This window comes from Oncorhynchus clarkii, chromosome 1 (genome assembly GCF_045791955.1).
Source record: "Oncorhynchus clarkii lewisi isolate Uvic-CL-2024 chromosome 1, UVic_Ocla_1.0, whole genome shotgun sequence".
Classification (NCBI taxonomy): Eukaryota; Metazoa; Chordata; class Actinopteri; order Salmoniformes; family Salmonidae; genus Oncorhynchus; species Oncorhynchus clarkii.
This window is the reverse complement of record NC_092147.1, coordinates 77,480,233-77,497,698: the sequence shown is the minus strand read 5'-3', so window position 1 is coordinate 77,497,698 and position 17,466 is coordinate 77,480,233. Positions and strand designations below refer to the sequence as shown.

The 17,466-nt window shown below is 45.4% G+C and overlaps 1 protein-coding gene across 6 annotated transcripts in view; it reads right to left on the bottom strand.

Annotated features, from left to right (window-relative positions):
• LOC139412715 (girdin-like) overlaps window positions 1-17,466 on the bottom strand; it is an 82,692-nt gene that overhangs the window by 22,696 nt on the left and 42,530 nt on the right. For all 6 annotated transcript variants that reach the window (XM_071159416.1, XM_071159424.1, XM_071159398.1 and 3 more), the window contains exons 5-9: window positions 11,453-11,511; window positions 10,506-10,589; window positions 9,249-9,389; window positions 7,663-7,832; window positions 1,870-1,951 (exon numbers count right to left, since the gene is read on the bottom strand). In XM_071159416.1, the coding sequence (XP_071015517.1) occupies window positions 1,870-1,951; window positions 7,663-7,832; window positions 9,249-9,389; window positions 10,506-10,589; window positions 11,453-11,511 (536 nt within the window). The remainder of the gene's footprint in view (window positions 1-1,869; window positions 1,952-7,662; window positions 7,833-9,248; window positions 9,390-10,505; window positions 10,590-11,452; window positions 11,512-17,466) is intronic.

The following is a 17,466-nucleotide window of genomic DNA, read 5'->3' as shown; positions in this document are numbered from 1 at the left end:
AGATACTGTAGTGTGTAGCTGGAGTTCAGGAGAGACACGTTGGTTCATGGCAGACAGATACTGTAGTGTGTAGCTGGAGTTCAGGAGAGACACGTTGGTTCATGGCAGACAGATACTGTAGTGTGTAGCTGGAGTTCAGGAGAGACACGTTGGTTCATGGCAGACAGATACTGTAGTGTGTAGCTGGAGTTCAGGAGAGACACGTTGGTTCATGGCAGACAGATACTGTAGTGTGTAGCTGGAGTTCAGGAGAGACACATTGGTTCATGGCAGACAGATACTGTAGTGTGTAGCTGGAGTTCAGGAGAGACACATTGGTTCATGGCAGACAGATACTGTAGTGTGTAGCTGGAGTTCAGGAGAGACACGTTGGTTCATGGCAGACAGATACTGTAGTGTGTAGCTGGAGTTCAGGAGAGACACGTTGGTTCATGGCAGACAGATACTGTAGTGTGTAGCTGGAGTTCAGGAGAGACACGTTGGTTCATGGCAGACAGATACTGTAGTGTGTAGCTGGAGTTCAGGAGAGACACGTTGGTTCATGGCAGACAGATACTGTAGTGTGTAGCTGGAGTTCAGGAGAGACACGTTGGTTCATGGCAGACAGATACTGTAGTGTGTAGCTGGAGTTCAGGAGAGACACGTTGGTTCATGGCAGACAGATACTGTAGTGTGTAGCTGGAGTTCAGGAGAGACACGTTGGTTCATGGCAGACAGATACTGTAGTGTGTAGCTGGAGTTCAGGAGAGACACATTGGTTCATGGCAGACAGATACTGTAGTGTGTAGCTGGAGTTCAGGAGAGACACATTGGTTCATGGCAGACAGATACTGTAGTGTGTAGCTGGAGTTCAGGAGAGACACGTTGGTTCATGGCAGACAGATACTGTAGTGTGTAGCTGGAGTTCAGGAGAGACACGTTGGTTCATGGCAGACAGATACTGTAGTGTGTAGCTGGAGTTCAGGAGAGACACGTTGGTTCATGGCAGACAGATCATGTGTATTGATGTATTAAGTGGCGTAATGCTAGTGCTAAGTCATGTGATGTGGTTTGGGAGCTCTGTCTGACATCAGCTGTAATTGACTCCCTCTGTTTACTCAGCAGTGTTGACATTCTGTGGCACACATAATGTCAACGCTGTAACACGTAGCAAATCATTCAAAAGCAGCGGTAAAATAACAATGTGCAGGCTATATACAGCAGGTACCGGTACACAGTCAATGTGGAGGCTATATACAGCAGGTACCGGTACACAGTCAATGTGGAGGCTATATACAGCAGGTACCGGTACACAGTCAATGTGGAGGCTATATACAGCAGGTACCGGTACACAGTCAATGTGGAGGCTATATACAGCAGGTACCGGTACACAGTCAATGTGGAGGCTATATACAGCAGGTACCGGTACAGAGTCAATGTGGAGGCTATATACAGCAGGTACCGTACACAGTCAATGTGGAGGCTATATACAGCAGGTACCGGTACAGAGTCAATGGTAAGTTGAGGTAATTGAAGTAATATGTACATGTAGGTAAAATTATTAGAGTGACTATGCATTGATAATAACAGAGAGTAGCAGCAGTGTAGAAAAGGGGGGGCAATGCAAATAGTCTGGGTAACCATTTAATACAGTTCTGTGCTGTACTGAGTTGTTATATATTGCTGTGTACTGTATTGAGTTGTTCTGTATAGCTCTGTGCTGTACTGAGTTGTTCTGTATGGCTCTGTGCTGTACTGAGTTGTTCTGTATAGCTCTGTGCTGTACTGAGTTGTTCTGTATGGCCCTGTGCTGTACTTAGTTGTTTGTATGGCTCAGTGCTGTATTGAGTTGTTTAGTATGGCTCTGTAGTAGGTAGATTTGTCTTGCACCTCTTGCTGAACCCTCTTATTTTCAGTCTCCATGTTGTCCAGTTCCTGTCTGCAGTCCAGCAGCTGCTCACTCTTCTCCTCCCTGAGAGAGAGAGAGAGAGAGCGAGAGACAGGGGAGAGAGACAGAGAGAGACAGGGGAGAGAGAGAGAGACATGGGAGAGAGAGAGAGAGAGAGAGAGAGGGAGAGAGAGAGAGAGAGAGAGAGAAGGGGGGTTGGGGGGGTTGAAAGAGAGAGAAAAGATAGTGAGAGAGAAGGGGGAGGAGAGAGAGAAAAGAGAGAGAAGGGGGGAGAAAAGAGTGAAGAGAGAGAGAGAGAGAGAGAGAGAGAGAGAGAGAAGGGGGGTTGGAGAGAGAGGAGAGAAGAGAGAAAAGAGAGAGAGAAAGAGAAGAGAGGGAGAAGAGAGAGAAGGGGGAGAAGAGAGAGAGAACGAGAGAGAGAAGGGTGGGAGAAGACAGAGAAGGGGGGAGAAGACAGAGAGAGAGGAGGGAGAAGACAGAGAAGGGGGGAGAAGACAGAGAGAGAAGGAGGGAGAAGACAGAGGGAGAAGGAGGGAGAAGACAGAGGAGGGAGAAGACAGAGAAGGGGGAGAAGACAGAGAAGGGGGGAGAAGACAGAGAGAGAAGGGGGGAGAAGACAGAGAGAGAAGGAGGGAGAAGAGAGAAAGAGAAGGAGGAGAAGAGAGAAAGAGGAGGAGAAGAGAGAAAGGTGGGAGAAGACAGAGAGAGGAGGAGGGAGAAGACAGAGAGAGAAGGAGAGAGAAGAGAGAAAGAGAAGGAAGAGAAGAGAGAAAGAGAAGAAGAGAGAGAAGAGAGAAGGGTGGGAGAAGAGAGAGAGCGAGTAAGAGAGAGAAGAGAGAAGGGTGGGAGAAGAGAGAGAGCGAGTAAGAGAGAGAAGAGAGAAGGGTGGGAGAAGAGAGAGAGCGAGTAAGAGAGAGAAGAGAGAAGGGTGGGAGAAGAGAGAGAGCGAGTAAGAGAGAGAAGAGAGAAGGGTGGGAGAAGAGAGAGAGCGAGTAAGAGAGAGAAGAGAGAAGGGTGGGAGAAGAGAGAGAGCGAGTAAGAGAGAGAAGAGAGAAGGGTGGGAGAAGAGAGAGAGCGAGTAAGAGAGAGAAGAGAGAAGGGTGGGAGAAGAGAGAGAGCGAGTAAGAGAGAGAAGAGAGAAGGGTGGGAGAAGAGAGAGAGCGAGTAAGAGAGAGAAGAGAGAAGGGTGGGAGAAGAGAGAGAGCGAGTAAGAGAGAGAAGAGAGAAGGGTGGGAGAAGAGAGAGAGCGAGTAAGAGAGAGAAGAGAGAAGGGTGGGAGAAGAGAGAGAGCGAGTAAGAGAGAGAAGAGAGAAGGGTGGGAGAAGAGAGAGAGCGAGTAAGAGAGAGAAGAGAGAAGGGTGGGAGAAGAGAGAGAGCGAGTAAGAGAGAGAAGAGAGAAGGGTGGGAGAAGAGAGAGAGCGAGTAAGAGAGAGAAGAGAGAAGGGTGGGAGAAGAGAGAGAGCGAGTAAGAGAGAGAAGAGAGAAGGGTGGGAGAAGAGAGAGAGCGAGTAAGAGAGAGAAGAGAGAAGGGTGGGAGAAGAGAGAGAGCGAGTAAGAGAGAGAAGAGAGAAGGGTGGGAGAAGAGAGAGAGCGAGTAAGAGAGAGAAGAGAGAAGGGTGGGAGAAGAGAGAGAGCGAGTAAGAGAGAAGGGGGGTGCAAGAGAAAAAAAGAGAGACATTGTAAAACACATTCACATATGTACGCATTTGAAAAACACCATTCCTCACAAACATAACTGTCCCACACAAATATTTGTTTCTGTTTTCTTTAAAGTTGCCTTGAGACACTGGAATTTTTACTTAGATGTTTACCCAGCAGAAAGGAATCCATGGACCTCTTTCCTTACTGGGCCAGGTCAGCTGGTTTGCTTGTGGGTGTGTGTGGGTCGGGGGCCGGGGATAGGGTTATTTACCAAATGATACAAACATATTTCAACTGAAATATACAAAGTAGGACCACAAAAACAACCTACAAATGGCCTCACAACCAACTTTCCATGACATGCAAATCTCTAACTGTAGAGCTGCCTTGCTTTGGTTCCACCAGCTCTTTATAATCCAGCAAATCCAGATAACATCTGGTTAATTGTGTAACATGCCAATAGATTCCTTTCTTCCCCATGTCTCTGACTAGACTGACTTCAGACCCCCTCAACCCAGCATGAGCAGCAAATAGAGCCCAAATCACAACATCAGGTTCTTCTGTTAATGGATTTGTTCTATTGTGACGCCGTAATAGACAGGCAATGCAACCTAAATGCAATTTGTATGGCCTCCTGCTGTTTATTTAGATGCGACAGCGACTCGGCTTGGGAGCAGGTTGGGGCTTGCTGAGGCTGAGGGAGGCCAGTCCTGCTGGCTGCCGGTCGGTGAGGAATGAAGAATGTGCCACACAGAGCCTTGAAGAGGACTGTGCATTCCTCAAATGAGCTGAGATGCTTTCCAGTCTCCCTGGTCCAGATTAGTGATCTCTACCTGGTCTGCTATTGGCTGGAGGAATTATTATCACTGTTCTGTTCCACACTTCCTGTGATGTGCATGTTGAATTCAGAGGCTTGAGCAGCTAACTTTGAGAATGGAATAAAACTCACGTTCTGCTGCTGTTGCTACAGCTGCTTTTGGTGAGCACAGGGTTCACGCACGCGGGCGCACACACACATTTCCAGTGTGTACCTTGTGTGTCTGGAGCCCTTTAATCTCATCCCACAATAGATCATGTCATCAGACATTCAGTCTCGCCACAGCAGTAAAACAACTTTTCAACACCTTTCAGTGTTTCCCCCAGTTTCATTTAGGCCCTAATAAAGAGAGTAGATGACAGACTAGGCTCAACACAAAGCTGCTCATCCACTGTGAACCTGTGTGGGTGACAGCACTGAGCCTGCAGCAGCTCTGAGTCACTAACAACTGTGGTACCATGGTCTACTCACATTTGACAGTCTACCATTCACATTAGACAATGCGCCATACTATCGTTCTACAGAACCTGACAGGATTGAGATTGCGACTGGGTCTTTAGGGATCATATCGTCATATATATCTACACAATCTATTCCTGCATTCCTCTTAACACCAGGTTTTGTACTGAAGTTAAAAAACATGAAAATTAAGCATATTTTCTAAATATATTCTGCCGGAGCTATGGTCTCATGGTCATTTTACTGTGCCCTCAGGAGGACCTTCCCTGTCAATCAGTAGACAGTAGGACACAGTGGATCTCTATGTATTGGGTTTAACAGAGAATGATCCCTTTCCCTCGAGTGTTGGTGCATCACAGTGTACAATGACCAGAAATCGGAGAAAAATAAGTGGAATTCAATAGATTTTGTGCTCTGTAGGTCAAAGACACATAAAGAAGAACTATAATGCCCTGTCATGGAATCATCTGATCTGGGCCAAATCCCCAGACATCTGAGTTGGTATCAGTCGGAGACAGCATCAGGACTGGCCTGGGTGACAGGAGCAGTATGTGATTATGTATCATCTCCACAGGAGACTACACTATATGCACTCCTGCAGAGAAGCAGTCTGCAGCTTCTATGGCTGACACCATTTAGTCAACTGGTCCATTGTTCGGTCGATAGGCTGTTGGTCGACCGAGATCTAGTGGAGCGGTCGCAAATCTAAAACATGTTTTATGTCTGTTTGGCTCCTGTCTCAGTGGACTAATCCATTACGGAGGCCGCAGGGATGGCACAGTCCAAGAAGAAGGGGATTGTGGTTAAGATGCACGAGGTGCATCGCTCTCCAGAATGCCAATTTGTGCACATTCATTGTGTGAATTGTCTGTCCTTTGTTAGTGCCTATCAATTCCCCATTACATACGTCAGTATTACATTTACGGTTAATCCCCATCATTTCTAATCTACAATGTTTGTTTGGTTACAGTAATTTCTGTTAATGCATTTTTATGTAAATATTACAGTCGTTTACTGTTTTCATTGTCGGAGTGGACACGTTGTTTGCAAGGCTTACAACCTATGCTACACTTGTGAGAAACAAGTTTTGGTTTATTTCATTCCATTTACGAGTTTTGTCAATTTATTCATTGTCTTTTGTTTGGAGCTCTCCTGTCTATGTTGAGTAAGGATGCGGTCTTAACTACGCATAGAAGTAGGCCAAATATATAACTGTGCCAATGTGGGGATGTCTGATAGTATTTTTGATTGTCTTAATTCACCACCACTTGGCTAATGTGCTGTGGAGCTTCTCAAAGTATTTATTTTCTTCACCTCAAAAGTCTGTTCTGAGAATGACAATAGTTCCTCCCTTTCAATAACCCCCGAAATGTCATGCTCTGATTTGGTGGAAACATCTGTGTCACTGCACGGGAAACGAGGACCCAAAATAATTTATATAATGTTGCAAGTTTGCTAGTGCAGGCTTCAGGCCGGACACAGGTGATAGTTGATACAATGTTTCAGGTTCTTTGCAGACAGGTCATGTGATTCATATGATATTTATTTTATCAGGATATCTTATACCTGCAATGTTTTGATTTGTTGGCTTTGTAGGGTATTATTTTTACCTATTGGCCAATAGAAGTAACTTTTAGATTTGAATAATTTAGATATAATTTAGATTAACCACACGACAATGATTTGGAGATAAGAAGACGTTATGCACGGAATTGTGCTTATGAAAATCATAACTGGCACGCAGATCGAAAGAAATTGTAAGATCAATTGTAAACTTTCTACATGAAAAAGGTTTCTGACCCCTGGTATAGCCTATTACCAGCTACTTCAGAATCTGCAAAGGTCAGCAGCACCAGAAGGAGCTAACAGTTTTTTCTTCTGGTTATCTTGAGGTCTGGCTCCCTCTTGAGTAATTTGTCCTAATTATTTCAGTGTGCTTAAAGCATCAGACAAGCTCAGTGCATTTTTTAGTCGGGTACAGCACTAGCAGCTTCACTGATATCTTCTGGAGGTATGATCATCGTAAAATGCCCGATACCTCAGAACTGGTTCGAATGCCAACAGCATTACTGGACAAACCATTTCAATCTTTTGATGGACTTGATGAAGAGAATCCACAGAGTCAGCAGCTTAGTTTGTGCATTCTTAAACACTTCCCCCTGAAACAAAGAAAGCTTATCGTAACAACCCCTCCCTTTCATAAACTGACCACTGGCCTTTGTCTCTGCCAAGGCTAATGGACTCTGAAGAGGAAGTTGATTATGACACTGCAAAAAGGTTGAGCACTATCACACCAAAACAGTAGCATAGAACCACTTGTGTCTTATTGAGAGGCTGCAGGAAATGTTTTCTCCTCAAACAATACCCCTGACATGTAATGATTTTTAGCTCCGCAATTAGTGTCCTGCTTTTGCTGTTCTCTCCGGTCAGCGTTAGAGTGCTATATGAACTGGAAAACAGAGAACAAGATACTCCTCAAAAGACAGAGAGAGAGCTGAGTCACGGCACCCAGCTCCAATGGCACACAGTTCTGGGAAAGCAGCAGGTGAATCTTTTATTTTATTTGACCTTTATTTAACTAGGCAAGTCAGTTAAGAACAAATTCTTATTTTCAATGACGGCCTAGGAACAGTGGGTTAACTGCCTGAATGCAGTGTCAAATTTAGACACTCTGCTAGACAGTACATGGGACACCCACAGTACTTATAGGATACCTGTAGGAAGCTTACACAACTTGTGAGAACCAATGGTGTGTTTAGAGATCCAACAGACATTTTGCAGTCTACCACTACAGACTTACTCAGAAGGGCCAATGGGGTGCGTACAGAGCTGGTGAAAGGCCAACGGGGGAACTTACAGCTCCTGGCGCAGACGTCTGATCTTGGCCTTGGCGTCGGCCAGCTCCACAGACAGGTGCTGCCGGCTCTCTGTGCGGCGCATGCTGGGCGAGTCGTTGGGCGACTGGGCACAGAACGGCTGGGGAGAGTACAGTCCACAGTCCCTCTCCTGGGTCAGCTCCACGATGGTCTGGAAGGACACAACACAACTCACAGACCATGGCTATGATCATGTATCCTACACACATCATATACACAGAGTGTACAACACATTAGGAACACCTGCTCTGTCCATGACATAGACTGACCAGGTGAATAAAGGTGAAAGCTATGATCCCTTATTGATGTCACTTGTTAAATCCACTTCAAATCAGTGTAGATGAAAGGGAGGAGACAGGTTAAAGAAGGATTCTAAAGCCTTAAGACAATTGAAACATGGATAGTGTATGTGTGCCATTCTGAGGGCAAGACAAAATATTTAAGTGCCTTTGAACGGGGTATGGTAGTAGGAGCCAGTGTGTTAAGAACTGCAACGCTACTGGGTTTTTCAAGCTCAACAGCTCCCGTGTGTATCAAGAATGATCCACCACCCAAAGGACATCCAGCCAACTTGACACAACTGGGGGAAGCATTGGAGTCAACATGTGAAACATTTTTGACACCTTGTAGAGTCCATGCCCCAGCAAAATGAGGCTGTTCTGAGGGCAAAAGGGGTGCATCTCAATATACATGTTGATACACAAAGTGTATACCTGAGACATGTGTCACGCCTTCCTTACTTGAAATGATCGGCCCAAGTCATCTAACAAATTGCTTACAACCGTGTTAGATCATTGATCACAATGATGGTCAAAGTAGTTGTCAGGCAGGGTATTGAAGATTGAGTATACCGAGGGTGTGGTTTGCACTACATAGTCTACCATATGTTGCGTCAGGCTGCCCTGCTTTTCTGTCTGCTCAGTCTGGGAGGTGTGAGCTTAGGGAAATTACTCCGATTAGGACGGGCCTCTGAGGGAAGAAGCAGCAGCACCTAGACACCGGGACCAGTTACTTAAATGGAAACCCCAAACATAATGAAAAGACAAGTACTAATTGGCCTAATGCTGTTACGGTTTAAAGGTGAATTGGGCTGGGTTTGAAGATAAGAGTGGGAAAAAATATTGGGTTTAAATGGTCTGTGAAAAAGAGAGGAAATCAAACAATATCTTCCATTCATCATCATTTTAGTTCACCCCACTACCCTCCTCCTCCGTTTATAACCCAGTGGCCATGCAAGGAAATGGGCGTTTAATGAAGAGCGTCTGGTTTCCAGAGGAGATCTGGAGATCATTATCACCCCACCCCCTACCCTGTCCGCCCCCCTGGTCCGCCCCAATAGAATGCTGGGACTGCTGCTCTACCAGGCCATGGCAGTTGTATGGGTGGGCCATGCTTAATCAGACTGCTCTAGGTTCAACTCACACACATGCCATATAAATGCACAGACAGACACCATCCAGACGCTATATAGATTGTTAACAATTTTCCACCCTTCTTCATTAAGACAACCTTTTATTTACTCTCTTGTGGGGTGAGTTAAAAAGGCACCAATGTTTCAGACATGTACCTCCAGCTGGTCGTCTCTCTCGTCCACTATGCGTTTGAGATGGAAGGCCATGTTCCTGGAGAAGGAGTCCAGGTCCTCTGGAGGCAGCTCGCCCCCATCCAGCCACTGCAGGTCCACAACATTCTCCTGGTTGTGGGTCACCTTCAAAACAACAGCATAGAGTCATCTCACTCTGCCAGCCAATACACAGAGACCCAGGTGTGTTGACAGCAATAGAGAGCCAACTACTTTAACTCAAACAGCTGTGAAGGGCAGTAATGTAAATCTGGCTGATAAACTCACAGATCTGTCCTACAATAACTCAAGTGTCTTTAAGCATGAAACACAGAGGATGCTGAAAGAATGCTGAAGGGTACTTATCACAGTGGGAGGACGTTCCTTCTCTTGCTAGAACAAAAGCGGTACCTGCTACATGCTGACCTGGTAGCAACGACCCTACCGTTTCTACTTGTAGAATCGCAAACGCTCATCAGTAACCAACAACTTGACTTTGGGCCAATCAGAGCGCACGAACCCGTACGTGGAGTAGCCAATACATTTAAAAAAGGAAAGAGGGCATTTTCTGTACATCCACGGATGACCCAGTCACACTCAATATGCAATGTAGGCTATGGGATGGTAGCTAGCTAAGTGCACAGATGCAATGCACACAACACTAAATACTTCCTCCAAGCTAGCTAACCACCGTAGCTAGAGTTGACATTATAATTAAAATCACAATGGATTAGCTAGTTTCCATGAAACAGCTGCCTGTGTTAGCTGCCAAGTTAGTGCAGTGTCCTTAGCTAGCTAGTTATGTTGTGCTGCACTGGCACTGGCAGTGTGGGATTATGGAGAGTGATTTGAAAATGTTTCTTCGTCATCTTGCTAGTTAGTTATCTAGCTGTGGCCATCTGGCTAGTATCAACAAGAGCTTTCTACAAAATTGCAACATTAGCGCAGCTAGCTTGGAATCTAGACCATAAGCAACACACACAGACATGCATTGCCAAACAACGCTAGCGTCACCTTCTGGTTAGGAGTATTTTAAGGCTGAATGTCTGACGACTTCCAAGGTCTTTGCTGTGTGAATAAACAAGCGATTGACTGCCGATACTCTGTTCAGAGATGCTAAGTGCTCTCTGCAGGCAAATGTTTGACAATCCTACTGGTGTGTCTGAGCTGTTACATAACAAACTGGCCCAAAACAAACACAAGAGGTCTCAGGGTTTATGTTTTAACTAGATGCCCTCACAAAAATGTGTTTTTTTCTCATACCTCTTGGATGTGAGATGCTATGGCAGCTTTTGTGTCAAAGTCTAAGGTCTGGATCCTCTCGATGTACTCCTCTTTCTTCTCACACTGCAAACAAAAAGAGGCAGTTTGGGGTTAGGATGACAGTCTGGAGACTGAGTGGAACATTGTAGAGGTCTTCCTGAGGTCAGCTTCCGAAACACAGGAGAATGGCCTGAGTTGTGATTGGTTGGCTTTAAGGAAAGCGATGTCTGAAGGAATGTGTAGGTATTCTCTTAGTATATTATTTGGTAACCATGCGTTGTGAGCAGCTACTTTGTTCTTTCTTGTTGATGAGAGTAAGGGAGATAGGACTGTCCGCTTCAAAAATGCAGACATTTTGCAATAACTATTATTTTATATGCCTTTAACCTGTAATCAAATCATGATGGGAAAAAAAAACATCGACTTCACACAGACAGATGAGACAGATACATATTTCCCTTAAGGATTATTTGAGAAGTAGCCTGTTCAGAGCCCCTGAACAGTGAGCTAAGTGTGAACGAGAACGACAGTGTGAGGTTAGCATCTCTCTTGCTAGGGCGCTGGTTATGTATGATGCATCGTCATCGTTACTCCAGCCAGGCTCAGGGCAGACAGGGCCTCCCAGGGAGCAGCCCCTCTGACCCCTCTCTGACCTGCTACCAGGACAGCCAGGACAGACCACCTGTCGCAGTGCCAACTGCCGAGGAAGAGGAAACGGGGAACTAAAGCTAGTCTGAGAGAGAATGACAAATTTGGCACACATTACTCATATAAACTGTAGCTGTGTTAACACTTGTCTGAACAATAATGCAGAGGGTTATAGATGTTCAGGAACTAGTGAGTAAGAGCTACTTATAACAGTAGTAGATAGATGGTTCATCCTACAGGAGTATGGTAATGGTAGACTGCTGACAGATGATTAAGGTGGTGACGAGTCTAAGACTTACCTGGACGGCACAGCCAAGCAACAGCAACAAAAGCTTCCTCATCTCCTCCAGTCCTTGCTCTGCAGACACAAAGATATCGTCAATTAGCGTTTTACTACCATTGATAACCATTATACTAGCATCGATTTGATTACACTTTTTACACATTTTATATTCGACTGTAGCTGTTAAACTTCCCGGGGATTTGCCCCTAGTTTCAAATCCATTTCATAACCAAATCCCATGAACTTTCGCAAAAGGCTAAAAAGATAACTGCCCTTGCGGTCTCACAGATTGGATGCGTACTACAGCCACGAGATGAGCCATTCAGGTAACCCTATTACACACATGTAAAACCGGTAATGCTTGCTGTCCCCAACCAAAAAGACTGTACTGTATTTTTCAGCCATCCAATCCGCTAGGTATCATATGATGCCAAGCCACACATAGATGAAATGAGAAAACAGCTGTTAGGAAGCTCACCAAGGCTGAGGTAATAATCTGTAGGATTATACTGTAAAATAATGAGCCAGGTGGTTTGTTTCTCTCTCTGTGCGTTTGTGTGTGTTAAGCTCATCAGCCCCAGGGGTAGAGAGCGGAGCTGGGCCATAAACACAGATTACTAACAACAGGCTTAGACAACCAGGCATGTTTATTCAGAAAAAGGGCCACACAGCAATTATAACTACTGTAAATCCCCACCAGTAGATAAAACATCTTTACGGACAGCCATAATATCAATGGCAAGATCCTGTTGTAAGTGTATGCTATGGTGCATCCGTCTTCTCCATGTGGGTGCAGATGTTGGGTGTCTAGTGACAGCAGAGGTAGTGAGTTTAGAAGGTTATTGGGTGTAGTCTATACAATGGAATATACGCTTCCAAGAGGCGGTGATAAATGTACTGCTTATAGTGCCAAGTCCACTAATGATAAAAACCATGATAAACATTAATCACTAGCAACACTTCAGCTGAGCTATATCTTATATAATAATATATTATTATTATTATATATCTGTAACGAATCAACAACTGATCGTGACACAACAGTTTCACCAATCCTAATGGCATCCTCTTTGAAGACAAGATTTATCTCATTCCATGTGGATTTCTTACAGATGTACACACACGACATCTAGAGGATCACACATAAATCTCAGCTAAACTAACAGGATGTTTTTGGCCCAGACTGAAGTACCATTAGTAATAAAAATAACTGTAACTGGCCTATATTTGCAACCTCCTCGGTCCAGAACAGGAACTGCCTCAGAATATCAATTGAGAGAAGTAGGTCTGTTATGAGAGCAGTGCAACTACAATCACAGTAAGAGGGAAAAGTCGACGTGTAAACGTGTGAACTTCCATTTTAAGTGTTAAGGTCGCAGTGAGGAACTCAAATAATATTCTGATAGCCAGGATAAGGGTGGAACAGACGACGATTAGATGGTTTTAAGGCCCATGCTCACAATACATTATCAAAGCTAATCAATATCTATAAGGGAAATAGAGAGTAGCCGTTCTAGATTTCTAGTCGGAGTATAGAATGCCAGCAGTAACAAATGCCTTCTAAATGCTGTTTCCTCTAACTGAAAGCCTGTATAGTGATTTGGAAAGGCAAATCTTCTTGAGCGCTAAAGATAAGGAGCAGGCAGGCACTGGATGAATAATTTAAAGAGGCTGACTGAACCAAGCATGTCTGAAGAGATAGCGAGAGAGAGTGAGAGTGAGCGAGCGAGCGCGCGAGAGAGAGATGGGGAGAGCAAGAAAGAGAAAGATGTGGCGAGAGAATGAGAGAGAAATAAAGAGGAGAGAAGGGGCAAGAAGAGAAGAGGAGGTTTAAAGTAGACGATGTCCCCTTGAGCAGCCCTGGCTCAGCAGACAGAGGGTTGGCTCCCCAGGCTTTGTTATCATAGTGCTCTACGTGCCTAGTGTGGTTCCTTCCCTCCTCCTTCCCTCCATCACTACACTCCCTTGTTCCTGGCAGGAAACTCACAGGGGCGCACGGACAGTGACGAACCCTTTAGAGTTGCATTCCTTCCTGCCCAGCTATTGTTCACAGGAACCTGGTGATGGGGCTTCTTCCGGGGAGCAGGGACCCAAGGCCTCTGAGTGACACTGGACCACACGTTTCCTCTGGTGGACGACAGTACAAGTCTACTGTGGCCCTGGCTTCTCTGTCATTTCATATCATCATATTAGTCATTTTCATCACAATGACAATATCTATTTTGTCAATGCCAATTGACCCAATCACTGTTATTCACTATCTATAATGTGGTCAGTATATCTACAGTATAGTGTGGGTCAGTATATCTACAGTATAGTGTGGGTCAGTATATATATGTGGGTCAGTATATCTATAGTGTGGGTCAGTATATCTACAGTATAATGTGGGTCAGTATATCTACAGTATAATGTGGGTCAGTATATATATGTGGGTCAGTATATCTATAATGTGGGTCCGTATATCTACAGTATAATGTGGGTCAGTATATCTATAGTATGGGTCAGTATATCTACAGTATAATGTGGGTCAGTATATCTACAGTATAGTGTGGGTCAGTATATCTACAGTATAATGTGGGTCAGTATATCTACAGTATAATGTGGATCAGTCTATCTATAGTGCGGGTCAGTATATCTACAGTATAATGTGGGTCAGTATATCTACAGTATAGTGTGGGTCAGTATATCTATGTGGGTCAGTATATCTACAGTATAATGTGGGTAGGTATATCTTCTGTATAATGTGGGTCAGTATATCTACAGTATAATGCGGGTCAGTATATCTACTGTATAATGTGGGTCAGTATATCTGTGGGTCAGGGACTACACATGGTTCCTCTGATAAGAAATACTTTAGCTAAATTTCACTTTTAACCACTGAAACTGATTTCCTATTCACCTATTTCCCCTACTCTCACCACTCCCTAGGTCTTCTAACCATCTTCAGGCTTCTAAATGTGTAAGTTTCATGACTTTCCCACAACCCCACACAGTGTTGCTGGTGACCGTCAGTCTGGCCTGCCTCCACCTGCCATTGGAGAGCAGTTGTCTCCTTACAGTTGTTGTTCCTGAAAAGGGACACTTCTCTGGCATCTAAACGACCACACTAGAATGTTACAATGTCAGCAATACAAAGTACGTGCAAACTACTTTCTACAAGGCAGGAAACTGAGACTCATACCCTTTCTCTGAAATGAAGGCTTGATTGTTAAACTAAAGGAGAAGTAGGTTTACTATAAAGACAAACAACGCCTTACAGTAGTCTTCATTGAACAGGAGATTAGCCTTCAGGGGCACATTGTGTTCTAGCTGGTCTAAGTGCTTCTCTTTTGAAGCAGGATCAGACTGAATTGAAGGGATATTCAGTGTGGAAGACTGTGTCTGTGGCCAACAGACAGTCTGGGGTAGGGGGCACCCAAGGGGAGAGGGAACCAGATGAGAGAGTGGGGTTTTGTAGTGTTTAGTAACAGAGTGGGTTAATAGTCCAGGGTGGATTCTGGATTCCCATCCCCCACAGAGCCTTAATGACTTCATAATAAAAGCCACATGGGCAATCACTTTCAGATGGCTCCAGCTACTATTGCCGCTGCACACCGCTAGGGTCAAAGGTCACAGGAAAAATACTGGAATGCTGCATGTTGTGGTTCAGGACTGAGTTGGTCTGATAATATTTTGCACACTCCCAATCACATTATGACATGACATGGCTGTGTTGTCTGGGTCTTGACTCTAGAGAAAGATACTAGCTATTTTTCACAGTAGCTCATTCAAGATTCAACAAACAGGCATAATGTGATTGGGAGTCCCATAGGGCGGCGCACAATTGGCCCAGCGTCATCCAGGTTAGGGTTTGGCCGGGGTAGGCAGTCATTGTAAATAAGAATTTGTTCTTAACTGACTTGCCTCTCACTCAACGTCAACAAAACAAAGGAGATGATCGTGGACTTCAGGAAACAGCAGAGGGAGCAGCCCCCTATCCACATCGACGGGACAGTAGTGGAGAAGGTGGAAAGTTTGAAGTTCCTTTGCGTACACCTCACGGACAAACTGAAATGGTCCACCCACACAGACAGTGTGGTGAAGAAGGCACAACAGTGCGTCTTCAACCTCAGGAGCCTGAAGAAATGTGGCTTGTCACTAGTGGTGTAATGGACCATAGTTGATACGTATACGTATACGTACGTATCACCCCCGCAACGGTTCGGCACGCACGTGGACCGCGCATCAATTGCAAAGTTTAACCATCATAGTGTGAAATACAGTTTTACTGCCGCTGTTACTTTTTAAAGTCATAATTCCCTAAATCTCGATGCAGAGTTGCAGTGAAAAGATAAAGACAAGACAGATGCTGTGTTTCACTCTGAAGCCTGAAGGTTGATTAGATTTTTTTTTTTAAAGCAGTTGTGTGTTCTGTTCACGTGAACGGGGCATGTTGAATCCCAACGAATCAATCCTGGATGCTCGCGTTGCAAAAAGCAAAGAAGAAAAAAGAGCGGTGACAGCCATGGCTGGCGGAGGAGCTGGAGAACTGGAAACGCCTCCCGCTTCATTTAAGTCTCATGTATGGGAGCATTTAGGCTTCCCTGTCAAATATGATGTCGGAAGAAGGGTGGTGGACAAAACCATTACGGTGTGCAGGCATTGTGCCACAAGAAAGCCGTATGATCATGGATATACATGGAGCGTGGCCACACATTTAAAGCGTCGTCACTCTGGTGTGTCAGTGACGGGAGCCAACTCAGCCAAGAGACAACAACTTCTCACTGCAACATTTAAGCCCTTTGCTGCAGAATCAGACCGGGCTGAAGCCATCACCAAATCTATTGGGATGTTTATCACTACAGACATGAGGCCACACTCTGTTGTGGAAAACAAAGGGTTTCAAAATATGGTGAAAGTGCTTGAGCCACGCTACGAAATCCCCTGCCACACCCACTTCAGTATGAAGATCATGCCAGATCTTTATGAACAGGAAAATATCAGAATTGTCGACGAATTATCCAAGTCACCCTCTGTTGCCCTCACCACAGACGGGTGGACCTCCAGGGCAACGGAAAGCTATGTGACTGTGACTGCTCACTACACCACAGAGGAGTGGACCTCCAGGGGAACAGAAAGCTACGTGACTGTGAGCTACACCAGAGGAGTGGACCTCTAGGGTAACAGAAAGCTACGTGACTGTGACTGCTCACTACACCACAGAGGAGTGGACCTCCAGGGTAACAGAAAGCTACGTGACTGCTCACTACACCACAGAGGAGTGGACCTCCAGGGCAACGGAAAGCTACGTGACTGCTCACTACACCACAGAGGAGTGGACCTCCAGGGGAACAGAAAGCTACGTGACTGTGACTGCTCACTACACCACAGAGGAGTGGACCTCCAGGGTAACAGAAAGCTACGTGACTGTGACTGCTCACTACACCACAGAGGAGTGGACCTCCAGGGTAACAGAAAGCTACGTGACTGTGACTGTGAGCTACACCACAGAGGAGTGGACCTCCAGGGGAACAGAAAGCTACGTGACTGTGACTGTTCACTACACCACAGAGGAGTGGACCTCCAGGGTAACAGAAAGCTATGTGACTGTTCACTACACCACATAGGAGTGGACCTCCAGGGTAACAGAAAGCTAAGTGACTGTGAGCTACACCACAGAGGAGTGGACCTCCAGGGTAACAGAAAGCTACGTGACTGTTCACTACACCACAGAGGAGTGGACCTCCAGGGTAACAGAAAGCTACGTGACTGTTCACTACACCACAGAGGAGTGGACCTCCAGGGTAACAGAAACCTACGTGACTGTGACTGCTCACTACACCACAGAGGAGTGGACCTCCAGGGTAACAGAAAGCTATGTGACTGTGAGCTACACCAGAGGAGTGGACCTCCAGGGTAACAGAAACCTACGTGACTGTTCACTACACCACAGAGGAGTGGACCTCCAGGGTAACAGAAAGCTACGTGACTGTGACTACTACACCACAGAGGAGTGGACCTCCAGGGTAACAGAAACCTACGTGACTGTGA